The 23,717-nt window shown below is 40.7% G+C and overlaps 1 protein-coding gene across 1 annotated transcript in view; it reads left to right on the forward strand.

The window, feature by feature from the left end:
* The first annotated feature begins 14,319 nt into the window (after nt 1–14,319).
* Nucleotides 14,320–23,717, forward strand: part of LOC150083179 (pantothenate kinase 3-like) — a 233,580-nt gene continuing 224,182 nt past the window's right edge. The window contains exon 1 of the mRNA XM_090377087.1: nt 14,320–14,478. Coding sequence (XP_090233213.1) covers nt 14,417–14,478 — 62 coding nt within the window. The 5' untranslated portion in view covers nt 14,320–14,416. The remainder of the gene's footprint in view (nt 14,479–23,717) is intronic.

The following is a 23,717-nucleotide window of genomic DNA, read 5'->3' on the forward strand; positions in this document are numbered from 1 at the left end:
TCCATCTCTGAGTGTCCAGCAGAAGAGCCGTGTTGAGGGTTTCCTGCCCAGCCCATAGTGAGAGAACACAGCTTGCAGTACCATTTGGGACATGTTCATTTGTTGTGAGACATTTACACAGTGCTATTTTTATGTTTTTGTTTGCATTGTGAATTTTGTATCGCTCTACAGTTTCATTTATGTTAACAGTATCTAGGAGTATGGCATCTTGTGTGTCTGTAGTTTCCTGCCCGGTTTCTCTTGTTTGCAGGTCTCTTTTTTCGTGTTGTTTGGTTCTGGAATTTTCCTTTTCAGATTCAGTTGTTGGGTCATCACATCTACTTAATAATATTCTTGGGGTTCTTTTGTGTCCATCTGTCGGAGTCATAGTTCTTGTTTTAATGCCGTCCCTGTTGCGCTCAGTGTCGGGTTGTGAGATAAATGCATCTTTTTCCTTCCGTTGGGATTGTGTTTCTGCCCATGTTACATCCAATTCAGATTGGGTCCCTGTTCCAGTTAGATGCTATAGGGTGGATGGCGTGGAATGAATTTGCTTTTTTCCCTTTCTTCCTCTTTCTTTTTATGGCTCCTTACAGTTTACTTATCATGTTTTCTTTTCGACTAGGCTTGATTTGTTTTTTTCTCTGTCCAGAGTTGCTTCGTATATCAGTTTCTCCAACTGAGCCCACGTCCTTTGTGCTTCATTGAATGTTTTCTCAGTGAGAAGTGTGCCCAGTTTGAGGGTTTTTCCAGCCAAGTGGCTCTCAAAGATTGTATATTGTCTATAATCGATGCATCTAGTTCTGTTTGGTCATCTTCTTGGGTCAGATTGTCTCTTGTTTGCATGGAGTTGTTGGGATCTTCTTCAGAGTTTTGTTTATGGGGTACCTGTTCTGACATGAGGTCTGCAAGTTTCGCAGAGGGATCTTGTATTTCCGCCAGTGCTTCCTGTATGGCCTCTTGGGTTGTGGAGACCTCAAGGACTTCTGCCAGATTCATGTCTGGGGTGTAGGCCACTTCTGGTCCCTGGGCACAATTGCTTCTATTATTGTTCCTTGTTGTTTCCATTCGCCGCCTTGCAGGCTTAGGAGTCTGTAGGCAGGGGGTCTCTGCCGTGCTGGTTGTTCTCTTTCTCCGAAGCGTATGTTGCATCATATTACTGGTGAGTTGTTTGGTTGTATAGTCAATAATAGTCTAATGTCAGTTGTTTGGTTTTGTATTGTTACAGTTTCTAGTTAAGTTTAACACTCACCTTTCAGCTTACTGTGTGTGTGTGTCTTGTGGTTCAAGATCAGTTATGTTTATAATGATGCTATAATGCTAAGCTACAGTACAATTCAGTTCAATAATTGAAGTTCAAAAGATGAAGCAGTCCGCAGCGTTAGAAGAGGGGAGTTAGAATCCCGCAACTACCCAAAAGTAGAAGCCAGCAGGTTTTTTTTTTTTTTTTTGTGAGACATGGAAGTATCCAATCTCAGTTCCCCCCCCCCCCCTCAGCACTGCGGACCGCTGGGCAGTTTAAGCTGCCATAATATAACAAGCCACGATTCTAAAGGTTACGATTTATGTATAGTGGGAGTCATAATTAAACATTTATCTAGAAGAGTAATGCACTATTTGTGTATATTAACACATGAGTATGCAAGTATTCTACAATTCCTACTGCATTTGGAACATAACATTTTTGTCTTATATGCCATTTCATATTGTTGAACTAAGGCCATATTTTTATATTAAATTTTCTCTTATATTGAAAATACACTTTTAGGAAGGCTTTCCTTTAATAGAGGGACTCTTTTTCTTTAAAATGAGGTATCAGGGCCGCTATTCGATTCATCTAACCTCCTAAAAAATTTTCCGATTTTTGGTTAATTTTCTGGCGTTAAATTTACGATGGCCTCATGGCGATGGTTAGGATCACATGCACTAGGGGTATAAGTATATTTCATTGCAAAAATCAAACTAAAAAGGTTAACAATTTTATAAAAAAAAAGAAATAATAATAAATAAATAAATATATATATATATATATATATATATATATTATTATTTCTTTGGAGCATGATTCAATACAAGAATTGATTTTATCTGCATTATATCTTTAGATTTTGTCCTTTACTCGTTTCCGATCCAAGATGGCAGCCAATATGGCGTCGCTATTGTTACCTCAAGCGTCGGATCGGGAACACGTGCGGGAGCAAGTAAAAATACATTTTGTAGTATATTTGAGGTATTAGAACAGTAAAATTTAGGTATACAATAGTTAGAAGTTATATTAAGGCAATAAATAAGCTATTTTAACATACTAGAGGTTCACCTTCAGTAAAACTAAATCCATCAATAATATTCCTGTTGAAGCATAGGCAAGCATACCATTAAAATAGCACTGTATATAAGTATCACATAAGTTTACATGGTGACTTACAAAATCGCTTGTATTTCTAAAATTAATGCCTCTAGAGTCCTAAAATTTCATCTGATTGTCCATTTTCATGCTCTTTCATCTAACTTTTCGGCGGAGCGAACTTTTCACACATCTTGACCGCTGATGTTTGTTTTTTGATGATGTTTATGTGTGTGTGTGTGTGTGTTGTGTGTGTTGGTTGCCTGAGCGGAGCCCGGAGTTTCCCCCATTAGCCACTTCATTTCTTCTTGTAATATGGCATCTCTCTTCTGGCCATTGTTCTGTTGTGTGTACGGGCCAGAACGGCAACCTAGCAGGTGGGGGACAGAGGCACCGAATCGTCGCCTTCACTCCCCAGCCCCGCCACGAGAAGGCGTGCCAGACACTACTATCGTCATGCTGAGCACTCCTAGAGAAATTTAGGAGTGCTCTAGGTAGAGGAAGGAGGGGGGATAGAAAGGGGGCAGGTCTTAGGGAAGATCGGCCCTAGTTAGAAGGAATAAGTGTTAAGCAAGTAGAAAGTTTCCCCCACTCAGGATGGTGGGGGAGTAGAGGAAAAGGTGAGATTTGTTGTTGTTGTCGTTTAATTATTATCCATAGGCGTGTCGCGTTTTATTGTCATCATTCTGAGCACTCCTAGAGAATTTTAGGAGGGCTCCAGGTAGAAGAAGGAGAAGGAGGGGGATAGAAAGGGGGCAGGTCTAAGGAAAGATCTGCCCTAGATAGAAGAAATAATTTTAAGCAAGTAGAAGAGTTTTGATGTTGTCCTCGCTTAATTGTTGTGCATGAGTTGGCGATTGTCAGGTCCAGTTCAGGCAACGTCTCTTCTAATAGCCTCTCTTCTTTTGAAGGCCTTGGTGGCAAATGTGTTAAAGGCCTTGAAGTTACTTTCTGTTGCAATCAGGTTTTCTTTATTCATTGGCGGTATGGCATCCACCAAGGAGGAGAGCTCCTCTGTGAAGTCTTGATAGTAATAACATTCATCGAGGATGTGGTCAGCTGTTTCTATTTCATCGCAGTGGCAGTGCGGTGCTTGAACCAGTCCTAGTTGGTGCAGTTTGGCATTTATGCTACCATGTCCCGTCATAAGGAATGGTGCGTGTAGGCCTGGTGTCATCCATAGCTTTTCTTTCTTGGTCAATTCTCTTGTTTCTGGGATGTAACGCCTAGTGATATCCCCCACTTCAGCTGTGGACCAGATTTCCTGCCATCTCTCCTTCAGTTTATTTCTTATCCTTGTTAGTTCCTCTTTCTTTTCTGCTTGTAGGTTGATGGTGATGTCATCCAAGGTGGTGGGTATATTCTTTCTTAACCTGTATTTAAGATACCGATATTGTATTTCCAGATGGGCTGGCATCTTCCCAAGCAGTGCCTGTAGGGCCATAGTAGGAGTTGTCCGGCAGGGTCTGTACATGGTTAGTAGAGCTAGCCGTTGCGCTTCATTCAGATGCTTAATGAGAGCCACCTTGTTCACTCTGTAACCCCAAGCCCCGGCACCGTTGGAGAGAGTTGTGAGAAAAATGCAGTTGTAATAGAGCCTTAGTGTGTGAGCTTTAAGGCCCCACTCTCGTCTGGTTATCTGTTTTATAGCAAACAAGAAAGTTTTGGTTTTTTCTTTTATATATTTGACGTGACGGAGAAAGCTGAGTGTCTCATCTATTATTCCCAAGTATCTGTTTGTTTGGGTATATATATGATCCATATATTTAATTGATGGCGGTCGCTCCCTGTCAAGGTTTCCTTTGATGAGCATTTCTGCTGTCTTCTTTGTCGAAACCTTTAGTTTGTTGTTTTCTGTCCATGTAGCGAGTTCCTTGAGAATTAAGTTTGTCCTGTTCTCAATTTCTCTCCTAGAGTTACCAACCGTGAATATGGTGAGATCATCTGCGTAGGCAATGAAGGTAGAAGATAGAAAGGTTTTTCCCAGCCAGGAGTCGACCACCAGGTTCCAGCATAAGGGGCCCAATATCGAACCCTGTGAGCAGCCTCACAGGGTTGGATATTGTGACTTTTCTCCTGATTTCATGAACTCCACTTCTCACCATAACTTCGCGGTCTTTAAAGTAGTCAGACAGCAAGGAGTAGAGGGGTGCAGAGATCTCGGCCTCCCTGAACCTCGCGAGGGTGCTATGCCACCATAATGTGTCAAAGGCCCCCGCAAAGTCCACAAAGAGAACAAGGAGGTATTTGCTGTCGGTGTTGTCTCTGGTTGCTGTTAATTCAGTGATTGCATCCCCAATGCCCCGTCCAAGGGTGAAGCCATATTGTTTCGGCAAAGAAAGACCTTTTGATTTGTATGCTTCCATCAGTTTGGTCGCGATGACTTTCTCTAGAACCTTACCCAAAACCGGAAGGAGGGCGATCGGCCGGTAGGACGTGGGATCCTGTTCTGGCTTGTCTGGCCCTTTCAAAATAATTTTCAGATTGGCTAGTTTCCAAGACCTTGGGAAGGTGCCAGAAAGGTGGCAGGAGTTAAGCGCCCATGAATGGCTTGGAGGACAAACTGCCACATCCTCTTTAGGACCTCAACTTCAATGGTATCATGGCCCGGGCATTTCCCGCTCCTCATGTTGGTGATAGCGTGACCAATTTCCTCATTTGTGAAGGGCAATTCTGTCGGGGGCCCTATATATGACTTATTTTTTGGCTTACTTCCTTTTGGTATGGCGTCTCACTCTGATCTATATCCTGATGTGTGATTGCATCCAATATTGCTTTGATTGTTTCTGCCCAATTACTAGTGGGGGTGTTCCCTTGCACATCTATTGTGGCATAGATTTCTGGAGAGGGGATCTTGCTGTTTATCATTTTATAGACCAGACCCCACGGGTCTGAATTACCTTTGGTTTTGATTAGTTTTTCCCTGGCTATTTTCTTCTGCAGCTGAATATTATGATGGTAGGTTCTTCTTGCTTGTCTATATCGCTCTTGTAGTAAACAGTGGTGTGACCTTGGTCACAGTGATGGTTGGATCTGTTATAACAATGGCAGCCCAGATCATTCTTCTTACATTTCCACCTTGCCCCACTGTGATTGGGTTTGATTGAATGATTCGGTGGGTCAGTGGGATTCCTTTAACTGTTCCCTTATACGAGTAGGGTGCCTGTAGTGTCGCTACTTGTATGGATTGGTCTATTAGGGTTTTGGTCAGGTCATTTGTGACAGCAATGGCTCTTTGGCAGTTTGGTTGTAGGAATTTAAGGTTGCTTGGATTTCTTCTTCTTGCTATGGTTCTGTTGTATTGTGTGTTACTCATCTGTTTTTTGTCTTACAAATTCGACTGCTTTTATGTAATCCGGACATTTGGGATCTTTGAATGAGTGGTTATTGTTTCTTTTCTTTCGTGTACAGGTGGGGCAGTTTGGTGGCTTTTCTGTATCTAGACAAACTTGAGTGTTGTATCCTTCCAGGGTGCAGTGCCACAGGTTCGGTACTTTTGGGTGTAATGTGCCGCCTGGTGCCCATAACCCAGGCAGATGAAGCAGCGTGGCACCACTGTATAATCTTTGACTGTATGAGCCGTCCAGCCTTTGTAGACTTTCTTCATGTTGACCAGTAATTTTTTTCTTATATCCCCAGTTACCTGGATTATCCATTGGAGTATGGGCACAATTAAGGTAGGGTCATTTGTCTTTGGGTTTGGTGGAGAATCGGAGCTTAACTTGCACTCTGACCTCCTCTTCCGTATAGGCATAGTCTTTTAGGTTTTTATAATATAGGGTCTGTTTGGTCATATGTAATGTACTTTGGGACGTCATATACCGTAGTTAGGTGGTAAGGGGCAGCAGTGCGTAGCACACGCTTCTTTATTAGACCGGGGTTCGAGCCCATTACCACCAAATACGGAGGATGCGGAAAGGTCAAGGGAATGACCACCACATATTCCGGAGCAATATGGCCTTAGTTGCTGATGCTCCTAAAAATCAAATAACAAACAAACAGCTGGCACCGGTGAACCGTGGTTTGCATGGCCACTCGGAGCAGCCTGCAGCTACGCATCTCCATTTTCAGCAGGGTTCGATGTACTGTGTGTTGTGATACCTTAATCCCATCACGAGCCTTCCAATTACTGGCGAGTAGTGCCACAGTCGCCCTTCTGTTGCTACATACCGTCCGGGAGAGCCTTCACCCACCTCGAACATCGATGAGCCATGGTTGTCCAACACCTCTCGCTGGCGGTTCGTGGGTTTTCCCCTCCTCGGACTACTTTCGGTAGGTACCAACCATGGCTGGCCGTGAGCATCCTACCAGCCGTGCCGTTTTGGATATGCTCTGACCAGTCTGCATGGTTGGCACAGTGGTATCATCGCCGTCCTCCCCACACTGGGTGGAAAAATCCCGGGTTCGAATCCTGTCGATGACGCGAGGAACTTTAATGGGCTTTTTTCACTCCGTGGCTGAGTTAGTCGGTCTAAGGCGGAGATAGCAAGGTTTTTCCCGCAGAAACTGGGGTTTTTCGTCCAGCAAACAGACAAATCGACCATAGAACACACCAATTAACAGGCATAAGACACAGCACAGCAGATGCATTTAATTATTCGGGTGGCCTAAATATAATAGTTTGTTTTTTTTGGATATACTCTGACCCAGTCGTCTGGCCATTACAATTTAGCCTTTCTCAAACTCAGTTAAGTCCGCTGCCTTTCCCATCTGAAGAACAAGAGTAACACTGAATAACGGAGTTCAGTTCACGTGTATTTTATACCGTGTCCCGACCCGCGCACGCGCCGTAGTTCACTTGCAGTTGCTTCGATTTGCATAACGAGTCGCTGGTCATAATGTTTTGGCTCATCGGTGTGTATACCGTTATTTTTCTAGCATAGATTAATATTTGAATTCATATGGTTTTGCTGTTTCAAAGCGTCCATTGAGATGGCCAGGAGGAGAAGAGAAAGTGAGTGAGATCCTGGTTTAGCGGCTGCGCTCCTTTTCTTGCTTTCCTCAAACTATCTTGGTTCCTTGGAACCGCTTATACAAACTGCTGGCGACTCTTTGTTATACACCAAGCCATTCCTCAACTTGGTATTGTGACAATCCTACCTCCTCTCTCCTGATCACTCTCCAGTCAGTAGGCTCAGGTAAAATCCATCTGAGATACGTTTTCAGGCTAGTTAAATGACAGTGTTATTATCTTTCGCAGCTGTAATTCAAATTAGATGCGCGTCTGATATAGGCACATTCTCATTTGTCATTTTATTAACTAGTCCAGTATTTAACGAGACTGTCGCACTTCTGGATTTGCATGTCCTTGGGTCGTATTTGTTGGAGAACTTAGTGAAGGAACCCTCGTAGCCCATGTAACCTTCGAGAGTTATCGATTAACTCAGCCGCGGTGTGAAAAAAAGACCCATAAAAAATTTCTCCTGTCAGATGAGGAATTTTTTATGGATTGTTTGACGGGTTCCAAACTGTATTCCATGAGAAGTGTTGGGAAAATTATTCAAAGGTCCCAGGAGGGGAAGTATTGACTAAACATTAGGTGTTTCATTTCACTTGAATCGCCAAACTAAGAATTTGGCGATTCAAGAAGACAAGCAGTTTAAAGGAAAACCACGATCAGGACACCGCGCGAAACAATGGAAGCACAAAATAAGACGATAACTGTGATTTTTAAACTAGTCGGTCTCAGGCACAGTCGCCCTTTTGTTGTCATGTACTGTCCGGGAGGGCCTTCGCTCACCTCGAGTATCGATGAGCCGTGGTCGTCCAACACCTCGCCGGGGGTTCGTGGTCTTTACCTTCTCGGACCACTTTTGGTAGGTACCAAACACGGCTGGCCGTTAGTATCCCACCAGCCGTGTCGTTTTGGATATTCTCTGAGCAATCTGCATGCGTAGCACAGTGGTATCGTCACTGTCCTCCGGGTGGAAAAGGCTCGGGCTCGAATCCCGTCGATGACGCCAACACGCTTGATCTTTTTCGCACAAACAACCCTTCTAAATACACGGTCGAAGTGAGTGGTCCTTTAGGCATCTCAGATCACAACTTTGTGATTGTCTCTTCTTCAATGGAGCCTTTATCTCATGGCTATTCCCAACCTCGTATTGTTTGGCATTACAACAATGCAAAATGGGATGAGCGATTTCTTTTCTTCTTTCCCTTGGTCGGATTACTGTTTCAAAACTTCTGATGTCAATGTTTGCTCAGATCGTGTCAGTGAAATTATTCTTGTAGGAATGGAATCCTTTATCCCACACTCCACTTTAAAATCTCGTCCTTTATCTAAACCAGCCGTTCTCAAACTTTCTGAGCCCACGCCTCCCTTGACCTGTAAAATTTTCCCGGTGCCTCCCTTGAAGTAAAGCATCTATAATTATGCAATTTCTTATTTTTAATATATTAATAATACAATAATTATTAATACTACATGAAATAATAAGCATCTGTAGTCCTAAATTACGTTAGAAATTTAGAACAACTTCTAAATTACTAACGATTATTATCAGTAAGTAATCACGCCAAAAACAATAAAAAACACAATCGCACACGCTGAAATCACATTTTCAACCATGCAGCTAATGCTATACTATGCAATCTACCTATATATGTAATACATAGTACGCACTAAATTATATATATTACATTACATCATATCAATCATAATTCATCAATCCATTTCAGCAAAATATAATTTTTTTTTTCCCAAATGTTTATCTCATGTTTATATCGAAGTTAGAGTGTGATAGGTGGCGGTAAATGCTTTAAAAAATAGGTTATGAAAGTTTATTTATATGTATATATTTTTTTATTTATATATGTTATGTTATGAAAATTACATTTCTGTTAAACTTTTCGCGCCTCCTTTTGCACTAGTTCGCGCCTCCCAGTTTGGAAATCGCTGATCTAAACCTTGGTTTTCTAATAAATGTGCTAAGGCTGTTCAAGAGAAGAACGTTGCATATCGTAATTGGCTTGTTTCCAGTTCTTCAGTTTCATTTTCTGCCTACACTGAAGCTCGCAACAAGCTAGCCGAGCATTCTGTGTCGATTCAAAGCTATTGGTTTAAACTTTTGCCCATCTCTGCTCCCACCTCTGTCCAAACCAGATGGTCCTATTGTCACTTCAGCCAAGGATAAAGCTGATCTGCTAGTATCCCATTTTTCTTCCAACTCATGCATTTTTCTTCCAGCTCAACACCTCTCACCATTCCTAACACGCTCCATTCAATGCCTCCTGTGGTTTTTCCGTAAAAAGGATGTCAGAAGGATTTTAACGAATCTTGATGCTAAGAAAGCCCCAGATCCTGATGGTATTTCTCCATTTTTTTTCAAAACCTGTGCTCCTGTTCTTTTCCGCCTTTTTTCACTTTCTTGTTCCAAAGGTGTTTTTCCTTCTGCTTGGAAATTTTCTCATATCCAGCCAGTTCCTGAGAAGGGTGACAAATCGCTCCCATCTAATTATCATCCCATTGCAATTACTACTACTCTTTCTAATGTAATGGAGGAATCAATTAACCGGCAACTCTTAAACTACCTAGAAACCTTCCGTCTGATCAATGGTCGCCAGTATGGATTCCGTCAATGTCGATCCACTGGTGATATTCTTGCTTATGTTACCCATTTATGGACAAATTCAGTGGAAAAGTTCGGTCAAGCACAAGTAGTTGCTTTAGACATCTCAAATTTAGACATTTAGATCGTGTTTGGCATAAATGCCTTCTAAACAGGCATCTTATGGTTTGCCAACTGTTTTTTATAATTGGTTATCCAGTTTTCTCTCTGATCGCTCACTGAGAATGATGGTAGATGGCTCACTGTCTTCTAACTTCTCCTCTAATGCTGGTATCCCCCAAGGTTCAGTTCTTTCCTCCACTATTTTCCTCTTGTATATTAATGATCTTCTGCCAGTGGCTGGAAATCCTATCCATAATTTTGCCGATGATAGCACATTGCATTCCACTTTCCATTTTGAGAAACCTTGCCCTGCTCAATCAGCTTCAACTTCTCGAATATCCGCTACCAATTCCTTATTCCTTGATTTCAATCCTTGAATTCCTTGATTTCAATCCTTCTAAAACTCAGTCTAGTCTTATATCTCGCAAAAAGGATTCTTCTGCTGCTATGCTTATTTTAGGTGACACTCCAATTTCCAGGCAAAATGATATATCTCTTTTGGGGATTACCCTGACTTCTAATCTCTCTCTCTCTCTCTCTCTCTTTGCACAAGCACATTACAAATATTGCGTCCTCTGCATCTAAAAAACTTGGTTTTCTCTTTCGCTCTCGGCGTTACTTTTCTTCCAAACAGCTGCTCACTCTGTTCGAATCGCAAATCCGCCCTACCATGGAATACTGTTCCCACATCTGGGGCGGTGCCCCCAAAACCTCTCTCAGGCTTCTAGATTCCATTCAGAAGAGGGCAGTTAGGTTAATTAATGACTCCTCTCTAACAGAGTCTCTCCACTCCCTGTCTGATAGACGTACTGTTTCTGCGGCATGCCTTTTCTACAGATACTTCCATGGGCACTGTTCTTCTGAATGGGCTTCTATAATTCCCGCTCTCTCTCTTTCAAAACAGTCCGAACACGTGCCACCACCAGCCAACATCCATTTACTGTCCAACTTCAAACTCACAGAACCAACTTTTCATCTTCCTCGTTTATTCATTCAACTGCCGTTTTCTGGAACAACCTTCCTTCATACGTATTTCCTGAAAATTACAGTCTACAGAAGTTCAAGTCCAAAGTCAACAAATATCTTCTTTCGTCTTCTCAACCTCCAACCCAAGCACGGTACTAAGTACTATAGGTTCTAATACCTCTCCTCGTGTTTGGGGTTTACATAAAAAAAAAAAAAAAAAAAAAAAAAATCACATCTAAATTTTATTTTCTTCAGTTGTTTACTTCCCAGAAGGTAAACATGTGCCATTCTCAAACTCCTGTAATAATAAATTCAGTGATCGAATTTTGTGAAGAAGAAATAAGAAATGGCAATTAAAATTTCTAGTTGATCATCTCTGAAGCGTATTATGGCAGCTGCAGGTTAACATAATACCAGAGTTAGGATAATAAAATGGCAGAAACGTCGTCTGCCTTATAGCAGTTCTGAAAACTTTTTAATGTCCAATCAGTGCTAGATTTTGCCATAAAGCGAAATGAGCTCACGGCTTTTCCTTTTATAAGGATAAAAATTCATGATTTCCCCCTTCCTTTTGTAAGGATAAAAATTTATCATTTCATATTTTTCCTGCCTTTGATGTTTCCTTCAAAAGCAAGCATATTATTTCAATGATTTTAAGTCGATATTAAGAAATGTGTGTAATACTGATTTTTACTTTTCAAGGAAAATAGTTCCGTCAGTGTAGCTGCTAACCACATTAAATGGGTTAAAAAACAAAAAACACTTTTCTGAATTTCATTCTTTTGTAATTTGTTAAAAAATACATTAATAAAAATTTTACTATTAACTCCCGAATTTTGCTGTTTCCCAGTTCTGCTGTTAACCCAATTCCCGTTCTTCACGTATCACATCATATCTGTTTCTATAACAAATTCGACCAGTAAATTAATTACTTCCAGCTTGAATTCAGCATCTCTACGTACTTTCTTAACAGTAAACTGAGAGGAAAAAAAAACAAAAAAAACCTAGAACGTTAATGGGAAAACAAACAGGAAAGTGTGCTGTTTACTTATTTATCATGGGCATTTCCCTGTTCAACATTTGCTTGTAAGCCCTTGAACACACATATATATATATATATATATAGAGGCGGATTTAACGGCGGGCGCGCGCCCTGGACCCAGACTTCTGAAGGGCCCACGCAAAACCCCAACAAACTAGTTGAACTAATATGTTCAACTATTAGTTCAAAACTTTGTGATTATTGTTATGCTGTTATTAATTATATTATACATATATTATATTCAAATTTTATTGGAAATAAAACATTAATAGTACATAATATTTTTTATTTATTTAAAAAAATGGTTAACATGTATTTTTATTTTCCCTGTCTCTCTCTTTTTTCTTCTGCGCCCAGGGCCTCAAACGATCTTAATCCGCTACTGTATATATACGATGAAAATGGTAAAATTCAGAAAAACAAACAACAGAAAAGCGAATAAGAAATAATAGCGTTGGCAACTGAAAAAACTTTTAAACAGGTATCTGAGGGAAACTAACACAACTTTAAAAATTAACTACCTGCTAGTGTAATGAACCGATCCGTTGCCAGAGCAACTCAAATCATGTCTTCTCCTGAGGGTGCGTCTAGCACCGATTACCATGCGACTTTCAAACTCATCTATATCTTTCATATTGCCCATTTTTACGCTGGATTGCACACATTCAGCATATTATGTACCTGCCCACCTGATTTACATCACGTGGTGCGGACACGTGATGCTGTTACCGAAGAGCACTCCATTTAATTCCAGGGGCTCACATCTGGTGAGTATGGGCTTGGCACACCGAGGGTCCTGGGCTGGATATCATCATTGTTCTCTGTCTTGGCGATTCCCTTCTACTTCTGACTCTCTCGGGGTAATTCAGAAATTTTTTTTGGCTGGTGCCACATAAGCCTCAGGCTTCCTTGCACTATATGGTTAATAATAATAATTTCTTGAAAAGGATAGGTGCATTTAATAAAGTGGCCACTAAGCATATTCGTTGAAGCTTTAAAATGATTATTAAAGATAAAGTGCTGTTAAACAAAGCACTATACTCACAATAAAATCATTTCACTCTGTGTGTTCCATAAAATGCACTCCATTTTAACAGATTCAAGACACTTATGCATTCGAAGATAAAGAAATGTTGTCCAACCCCCTTTTTTAAAATTAAATAAATAAATAATTTTCCAGTTTATACTCCGAGACGACCAGAAAGGTCAGAGGCGTTCAAAAATAGAGACAGTACAAGAACATTATACCACCCGGACTTGAACGCGGCTACCAAGAAAATGTGGATTGTCTTACCTAAAAAAGGATTTGCAATAAAATTCTTTGCCGTGTCCGCAATAAACATCTGCCTTAGCAAGAGGAATTTAAAAGCTATTTTTCTAACTGCCTGGGAACGGCAGGTAGCATTTTAACATATGTTTTTATGCGAATGTATTAATCATGAGGGTGACGAATATTTGCTTTGAGCAATATTTCCATTCATTAACATTGATTATCTATAATCAATGTAAATTTATAAATAAATAAATAAATAAATTTTCTGTTTATACTCCGGCACGACAACCAAGTCAGTAGAGTTTACAATAAATCGTCAATACAAATATTTATCGTATTTAGTAGTCACGGGCTTGAACCCCGGTCTACTCAAGGAACGCGTGCGATGCACTCTCGCTCCTGACCACTGGGCTACGTCAGGCCTTAGATAATAAACTCTTAACGTATTATGCCTTGTGCTGAATACGGTGCTGTTTCTTGTATTCTGTCTATCTTGTGAACTCCTCTGACCGTTTGGTCGTCCCAGAGTATAAACAGAAAATTTATTTATTTATTTTTTATTTAGTTATTTTTATACGTTGATGAACATTCTAAATCGAAAGAGACGTGCTCCCTCCTTTCCCCTTTCAGTCTTTGTCCCCTATCCCCTAAGATTAATGCAAATATTATCAACATACGAGTGGAATCTATTTAGAAAATGCCGCTTGGAAGTAAAACATGTGTATTCAACTGTATTAGTATAATGCACGTACTTTCTTAAACAGTAAGTTGAGGCGAAAAACTAGTACATGAAAGGGAAAACAAACAGGAAAGTGTGCTGTTCACTTATTTATCATGCGCACAAGCATTTGCGCATTTCCCTATTCGACGTTTGCCTGTAAGCTCATGAAGTTTTAATTGCATTCTCCTCTCACCTCAGACTTTGCCAAACCTGACTCTTCACGTAAATACAAGGTCAAAGTGAAGCTTCCTTAATGTGCTATTCGCAAGACCACGCTTGTGTCACCTGATTGCCGCAGACCGTCCAAGGTCGGCCTGAGGATTGTCGCCTGTTACCACCATTCATCGCCAGAGTAGTTCGGTCTGTTAACTCATGTGTACTGGCCACTCACGCTTAGTCTCTTACTAGAAGTGACAGAATGGATTTGTGGCTTCTGCATGCCGATGCTCTTTCTCTGGTTAGAGAACGAAGGGCCAGCTGGTAGGAAATTTTTTTATTGAATTAATTTAAGGTTTAATAATAAAGCAATGTTTAGAACAAGTTTTGGAAATAAGTTTGTTCATGTGATCATTTTAATGAAACATACATTTTTGCTTCAAGACAGCTTAAGAAGTCAGTCTTAGATAAAAGTTCTGGTAAATGTATGAAATTTGTTTCGTCAATTTTAATGATTTTCTGGGATTTGCAAATTCCTTTTGTTCATTTAAAATAAATCTAAAGGTTAAATTAATCATCATTAAATCTAAAAGCGTAGATCATGTAGCAGGCTTCCTTTGTTACGATGTCTTTAGAAAACAACAGTTTTTTATTCTGAAAGATTCTTGTATATTTATTCTGATTTTTTTTCTGTTCTGATTATGCCAAATCACGTTCTCCTTAAGCATTTGCGATGTTTCGATTCTCGTACACTGCGGTGTCATTTTTACCACTGGAACGAATTGAGAGGGCACACTGGGCTACGTTTTGTTAAAACTGTCGGGTAATTTTCTCTAGTATTTGCTTATTATTATTATTATCCATATGGTGCAAGGAAGCCTGAGGCTTATGCTGCACCAGCCAGGAAAAAAAAAAAAAAAAAAAAAAAAATCAAATCAAGTTAACCCTGAGAGAGAGAGACAGAGAGAGAGAGAGAGAGAGAAAATCATCAAGAAAGAGAAGAATGATGATATCCAGCTCAGGACCCTGGCTATGCCAAGCCCATGCATAAGTTTCTTTCACAGTCCAGGCGACTTATTTCTGCTGCCTCCGTGGGAGTTACCCCGAAGTGCCTGGCCCTCCCCCTCCTGAACTTAATTATATTAGGAGTTAGCGGGGAAAAAAAGAAGAGGAAAAAAGTTTACCCCAAAAGGAAGGAAAGGAGCCGCATCCTGTTTACTAACTCCCTCTCATTTATACCTCTTATAAATAATGCCTCTCCCATAGAGAAGACTATTGTTACTCATTCTCAGTTTTAGCCAGTGGCGGATTACCCATTAAGGCAATGAGGCACCTGCCTAGGGGCCCTCAGGCTTTGGGTGCCCCCAAGCCAAGACATTTTCCTATAGTGTTCTCAAATAGATTAATGTTTTCAGTAAACATCATAAAAATCTTGATTAATTTAAGCGAAAATTTTGATTAATTTAAGTGAAAATTTAAGCAAAAAATTCAAAAGTACAAAATTTCATTTATTTGCCACCTAACTTTTATTTATTTTTTATTCCTTTTTTTTATTATTATTTTTGGGGGGGGGGGGTCCCCAAATATAATTTGCCTATTAGCCCCAACTATCCTTAATCCGACGCTGGTTTTAGCGGATATTGTTATTGACTACATGCTCCTAAAAGTTGGAGAAAAGCTTAAGAGTTAGCCGAAAGAAGGATAGTAGGAGACAAAAATTTACTCCGAAAGAAAGGAAAGGAGTCACATCCATTTTACTCACACTCACTCATTAATTAATCACTCATACCTCGATAAGTAACGCATCCGCAATAGAAAAGATTATTGTTACTTATTCCTAGTTTCAGTGGATACCACCAAAACGGCCTTTTCTCTTTTGCCCCACATTTTTTTTTTTTTGAAAAATGTGCCACAGTTTAAAATATTTTGAATTCTACCACAAACTGGTTATTGAAACTGCCTTTGATAGCCTAAGTAGGCTATCAAAGTAGGCAGTTTCAATAATAAAAATAATAAAATAAAATTTTACATGCTTAAAAAAAATAATAAACTGCGGCACCAATGCGAACTTTCTAACATTGCGTGCAATTACGTTTGCTTTTCACTGCTAGATATAGTGTAGACCGTAGAAAAAATTTATCTTCAAATAAAAAATACCATAGTTTTTCGAAATACCCCGCACACTTTTTTTTTAGAAGAAAAGGAAATCAAAAATTTTGGTGCACACCTTATGCTTGAATATACTGTATTTCGAAACTTGAGAATTTTCTTAAGGTTATCGCGACATGAACCAAATAAAAAATTATACAAATCCTGCGTTTTTTACAATTTAAGCCCTTAAAAATTATAAAACCCCTACGTTTTTATTAACATAAGAGTTTCTATTCGCTCGTCTGGCTTTAGCTTTTAAAAGAAGTACTTTATTTATTTATTAAAGCACAATTGTGCTTTAATGTTCTGCTGTATGAAAAGTTGGATTCTCTCTCTTTTCAAAATGAACAGTCTTGTTTCCGAGTATTACCCAATAGGAAGTCGACAAAAGGGCAACAAGATTGGTGAAGCGTGCTAATCGATTTCCATATAAAAATATGGAAATCGATTAGCACGCTTAGCATATCGCAATAATCTGTAACTATACCATGCTTTTTTTGTTTTGTTTTGCTCAGCTAAACTCCTTAACCTCTCATGTGATCCACTTGGATCTCTTTCTTTCGAGGAATTTCAGCTGGTACGCTTGCATTTGTACCATCTGCAATGTATTTGTATCTTTCAGGATAATGTTGTTGTTGTTGTAGGGGTTAGGAGCGTTAGCGACTAAGGTCGTATTGCTCCGTGTATATTGGCTGTAAATTGCGTATGTTCTGTGGTCGATTTTTTGTTTGCTGGACGAAAACCGGAGTTTCCAGGAGAAAAAGCCATGCTACCCTTGCCCGAGACCGACTAACTCAGGCACTTCTTGAAAATTCATCTGCTGTGCATTTGTCTATAAATTGCGTGTGTTCTCTGGTCGATTTGCCTGCTTGCTGGACGAAAAAACCCCAGTTTCTGGGTGAAAAAACCTTGTTATCTACGCCTGAGACCGACTAACTCAGACACGGAGTGAAAAAAGCCCACTAAAGTTCCTCGCGTCATCGAAGGGATTCGAACCCGGACCTTTCCACCCGGTGTGGGGAGGACAGTGACGATACCACTGTGCTACCGCGCAGACACTTTTTGAAAAAAAGGCTCATAACAATTCCCCATGTCATCGACGGGATTTGAACCCAGGTCTTTTCCACCCGTTGAATGAACTCCTATCCAATAGCACGTCTACGCAGATAGCAGAGTGCTTTCGTCACTGTCGTCCCCACATCGGGTGAAAAAGGCCCTGGTTCAAACCTGTGACTACTAAATACGATAAATATTTGTATTGACGATTTATTGTAAACTCTACTGACTTGGTTGTCGTGCCGGAGTATAAACAGAAAATTTATTTTATTCTCGATACACATATATAAGACATTATATTATATTTGACCTCCTGGTGCACTGCGCACGTGTATCCCAGAGTCAAGGATGGCTCCTAGGCAAAAGCCCATCTCCACCTAGTTCATCTGTTTTGGCGTAGAACCTCAACAAATCTAGCCTAAAAACATGTGAGGTATTTTGCCACCGCCAATATAAGACAGCTGCTGCTCGGTGCCCTTCTCCTGGCCCGGGTTTATGTTATGTATTTGTGCCGAATGCGCAAGTCCCGCACACACCGGATGTAGTGCAATACCAGTGGGTGTCGACAAATGAATTACTAGTGGAGAACTTCCACAAATTATCCTCACTACCACCGAAAAACAGTAATCATTATGTTAGCATTAGCATTAGCATTAGTAGAGGCATTTGATGCAAGAAAGCAAGCTTATGCAGCATCAGCCAAAAAAAAAAAAAAAAAAAAAGTAACATAAATAAATAAAAATAACCACTTCCACTTCACCCCTCTGTTCGTTCGAAATACCTGTCCAGCTGAGCCTTAAACTTATTTAGGCTATCAACTTCCACGACAAGGGATGGAAGTCTGTTCCACCCACCAACCACCCGCTGGCTAAAGGCAAATTTCCGCACATCTATCCTACATCTGTCTTTCCTCAATTTGAATTTATGCCCTCTCAGGTGATTTTTCTGAGCTAGAGGAAGAATCCCATCAGCATTGAGCATGCTCAAACCATTCAAGGCTTTGTACACCTCTATCAGATCACCCCGCTGGTGCCTAGTTTCCAGACACTGTAATTTGCAAAACTTAAGCCTTTCTTCGTAAGAGAACCCCTTTGTCCCATTCACCAATCTAGTTGCCCTTCTCTGTACTCGTTCCAGCAGCTCTACATCCTTCCTGAAATGAGGCCTCCAGGCCTGTATACAGTACTCTAGGTGTGGCCTGACCATTGCCTTATACAAGGGAATAATCACCTCCTTATCCCTGCTAGAAAAATTCCTATATATCATTGACAATACACCATGAGCTACTCTTGCAGCTCGTCTGCACTGCTCAGAGAACTTCATATCTGCCTGCACCACCACCCCCAGGTCCCTTTCATTCTCTACCACTGTCAGTGTAGTACCACAGAGTTGATACGCTGCTCTGGGGTTGCTGTTTCCCATATGTAGTACTTTACATTTGTCAATGTTAAACTTCATTTGCCACCTCGAAGCCCATCTGCTCAACCTTTCCAAATCCTGTTGCAGCAGCATAGTGTCAGTAGTGTCCTTGACAACCCTGCCAACCTTCGTATCGTCTGCAAACTTGGACATTAAGCCTGATATACCATCACCAATATCATTTATAAATACAGAAAACAATAAAGGCCCCAATACTGAACCCTGAGGGACTCCACTAATAACATTAGTCCACGATGAGCAGTGTCCATTGATTACCACTCTCTGTCTTCTCCCCCTCAACCACCCCTTTATCCATAGCAGCAACTTGCCTCCAATGCCACACTGCTCCAAGTGTGGCATATTTTATCTGATTATATGTTAATCAGATATAATCAGATAAAATATGCTCTGAGTCTCTGAATTCCTGAGAACCAAGAAAACAATATATAACATACAATGGACAATTAACAACACTGTCTAGTCTGTCCGCTGGAACTTTCAAACCTGTCGACAAGCACAATGAGATAACTACTAAATGATTCTTATAAACCTTGTGTTTCACAGAAACCAATTTTTACAATAACAATTGACATAAATCTCATTAATGTTGCACTGATTTTTGTCAATAACAACTGACAAAAATCAGTGCAACATTAATTAACATAAATGAACACAATAACAATCCATGTAAGTCAACACAATAACAATTAACTTAAATCTTCTGTTTACACTTAAACCTTTTGTCTTTTGGTCATTTGTGAAGTCAATTCCGAGAAGAATCTGAAGTTCTTAGCTGAGTCCTCAGTATGAAAATTGATATTGAGAAGGTTTTCAGAGCAGTGAAGTTTATTATGGTCTTCAATTAAGATATTTACATTGTTCTCCGATAAGTTTGGAACCGCAGACATTAAATCCGCTCTGGGTTGAGAGTACAATGGACAGTTCAGAAGTACATGAATCCACGTTTCATATTCCCCACATGTGCGGTACGGATCAGGCCACGCTCAAATAACTTAGCCCGGAGGGACCCATGCCCTATTAGCTGGTTGGTTGGGTTTTATTGGTGCATTAGCAACTAAGGCTATAATGCGCCAAAACCTGGTCATAAAAAAGTAAAACTATCAGTGGCCTAATGAATTAGGTCAGTAAGTCAGGGTATAAAAACAAGTATAAACTGTAAAAGACAAATATCAATAAACAAGTAACAATAATAAGGTAGATTTTTTTAAATATGAGTAAAAAGGCTTACTGAATTTAGAAAGCTAAAAATAGCAGACTGGTCATTTTCGGATAAAATCTGACAGAGTGTATACGGCTCAGTCAGATGGTTAAAAGCGGTAAAACGTATATTGCTAAAAACTGGACAGTCAATTAAAATGTGTCTGATTGATAAAATTGTGTCACAGGACTCACACTTGGGAGGATCATCAGCCCTCAGCGAATACGAATGAGTCAAATGACTATGTCCTATGCGGGTCCGGGAAAGAACAACTTCCTCCTTATGATTCCTGCGCAGACTAGACTGCCACGGTTCAATTACAGGCTTTATACGATATAATTTATTCGTAGTCTGTCTATTCCATGAATCCTGCCATTGGGAGTGTATCTTCTGGTGTATTATTTGCCTGTAGTCTGTATACGGGACTGACAGGCAGTGATTATTATTGGGAATTGCTGATTTCATTTCCCAAATCATTTCCCCTAATCCCAATTTGACTGAAAATCCAGCAGAAGCAGATATCATATTCACGTTCATGGAGAAAGTGAATCTTCTGCTGAATACAAGACAGAACCGGTTGAGGATTATATGCCACAGTTATTAAGGCCTGTAACATGCTGAGAGAGTCGGAATATAAAATGAACCGTTGGTATTGGCATTTACTAATGTGATCCAAGGCAAACTCTATAGCGCGTGCAGCTCTGCAGTAAATATGTTGCATTCAGAGAAAATCTGCTCCGATGTAGTGGTGTCTGTAAAGACAGCAGCAGATCCTACACACGATTCCGACTTCGAGCCGTCTGTCTAAACTGGCGCGAAGTCAGAATGTTCAGCTCGGTGTGCTGAATGAAGCTGCAGATAGATAGATGGAGTGTCCCACTTTCCCCAATTTTTAAGGGACAAGTCACATGCTGGAACATGAGCATGCCAGGGTGGAAGGGGTTGCTTTGGTGTTTGGCCAATCTTGTCTACCTTGATCTTAAGTTCTTTGAGTAGCTCTTGGAGACGAATGCCAAAAGGGCGATTGGCAGTCTTACGAATTTGGCAGTCTGTACAAATTTCCCCATCGTGGCTCAAAAACGAATGACCACATAGGATGGTTTGTCAGGGATTTCAGTTTTAAAGCATACTTTAGAGACAACTGCTTGCGTCGGAGAGATAACGGTGGTTCGTTTGCTTCGACGTATAAGCTCTGTACAGGAGATGTTCGATATGCTCCAATAGCGATGCGGAGAGCCTGATGATGGACAGGATCCAGCCATCGAAGTACACTGTCTCTGGCCGAATTGTATACCAGGGACCCGTAATCTAGTCTGGATCGTACAAGCGCACGGTAAAGCCGTAGAAGGGTGCATCGGTCTGCACCCCAAGATGTAGAGGAGAGAGAGCGGAGAATATTCAAGCCTCTTGTGCATTTTGTACGGGGTTGACGGATATGATCCAGAAAGGTCAGCTTTTTATCAAATACGAGTTCCAAGAATTTTGTGTCCGCCACTACTGGAACAGCATTTTGTCCAAGCCTTAATTCAGGTTCAGGATGAAGATTACGCTTACGACAAAAGTGTACGCAAACGGTCTTCTGGGGCGAGAACCTGAATCCATTAGACAGTGCCCACGAATTTAGGTGATCAATGTCTCTATGTTGCATGACTGACAAAATATGCTGCAGTCATCAACATAGAGGGCACTGTTTACAGTTGGAGGAAGTTATTCTGTGATGGAATTTACTTTGATGGCGAAACGCGTGACACTTAATGCTGATCCTTGTGGTACTCCCTCCTCTTGGCTGAAGAAACGAGTGAGTGAGAATCCCACACGGACTTGGAAAGAACGATTGGCTAAAAAGATCTTAATAAAAATGGGGAGATGCTCTCTAAGACCAAAGCTATGCAAATCTTTTAATATGCCAAATCTTCAAGTTGTGTCATATGCTTTCTCCATGTCGAAGAATACACACCAAATGTTCACGTTTTAGGAAAGCATCCCGGATGGATGTTTCCAGTCTAATAAGATGGTCCAGAGTGGACCTATTCCTTAGGAAGCCGCACTGGATGTTGGAGAGAAGGTCATTTGATTCTAAATACCATAATAGACAAAAATTAACCATTCTCTCAAGGATTTTGCACAGACAGCTAGTCAGAGCAATAGGACGATAATTAGTAGTGACTTTTGGATCTTTTCCTGGCTTAGCAAAGGCAAGAACGATTGCCTTGCGACAGGAATCCGGAAACTGCCCTTTAATAAAGATTCTGTTATATAGAAGGAGCAGATGATCCATAGATTTTGGTGAAAGCTGCTTAATCATGATATTGATGGGTCAACTGTTGATGATCCTGCTCAGGTAGCTAACAAACTAAATGAATATTTTGCATCGACATTCACACATGAGGAGTTATTCAGCAAGGGGAATGCCAGAGGTGTATTCAACTCTAGCAGTAAGCTACAGAATCTTGAAATAACTGGGAGTAAAGTGGAGGAGAAACTGTTGAAGATAAACACAAGAAAGGCACCCGGGGTGGATGGGATCTATCCAGTTATATTAAAGGAGGCAGCAAAGGAAGTAAGCAAACCCTTAGCCATAATTATGAGAGCTTCCTTGGACTCAGGGGAGGTACCCATAGACTGGAAATGTGCAAATGTGACCCCAATTCACAAAGGAGGATCAAAGGCTGACACAAGTAATTATAGACCTGTGAGCTTAACTTCTGTTCCAGGAAAATTAATGGAGGCACTGGTTAAAGAAGCACTGCAGGATCATTTAGACAAGACTTCAGTTATAGCTCAGACACAGCATGGTTTTTTTAAGGGGAAGTCTTGCCTGACCAACTTGATTGGATACTATGATGCAGTCACAAAAGAACTGGATGCAGGGAATAACTTTGATATTATATACTTGGATCTTAGAAAGGCTTTTGATACTGTTGCACATGGAAGACTGCTACACAAATTGGAGCAGTGTGACATTGGAGGCAAATTGCTGCTATGGATAAAGGGGTGGTTGAGGGGGAGAAGACAGAGAGTGGTAATCAATGGACACTGCTCATCGTGGACTAATGTTATTAGTGGAGTCCCTCAGGGCTCAGTGTTGGGTCCATTATTGTTTTCTGTATTTATAAATGATATTGATGATGGTATATCAAGCTTAATGTCCAAGTTTGCAGATGATACAAAGGTTGGCAGGGTTGTCAAGGACACTACTGACACTATGCTGCTGCAACAGGATCTGGAAAGGTTGAGCAGATGGGCTGAGAGGTGGCAAATGAAGTTTAACATTGACAAATGTAAAGTACTACACATGGGAAACAGCAACCCCAGAGCAACGTATCAACTCTGTGGTACTACACTGACAGTGGTAGAGAATGAAAGGGACTTGGGGGTGATTGTGCAGGCAGATATGAAGTTCTCTGAGCAGTGCAGACGGGCTGCAAGAGTAGCTCATGGAGTATTGTCAATGATATACAGGAATTTTTCCAGCAGGGATAAGGAGGTGATTATTCCATTGTATAAGGCAATGGTCAGGCCACACCTAGAGTACTGTATACAGGTCTGGAGGCCTCATTTCAAGAAGGACGTAGAGCTGCTGGAACGAGTACAGAGAAGGGCAACGAGATTAGTGAATGGAACAAAGGGGTGCTCTTACGAAGAAAGGCTTAAGTTTTGCAAATTACAGTGTCTGGAGACTAGGCACCAGCGAGGTGATCTGATAGAGGTGTATAAA

Source organism: Mastigoproctus giganteus, chromosome 7 (assembly GCF_048544385.1).
Source record: "Mastigoproctus giganteus isolate SK-2022 chromosome 7, ASM4854438v1, whole genome shotgun sequence".
Lineage (NCBI taxonomy): Eukaryota > Metazoa > Arthropoda > Arachnida > Uropygi > Thelyphonidae > Mastigoproctus > Mastigoproctus giganteus.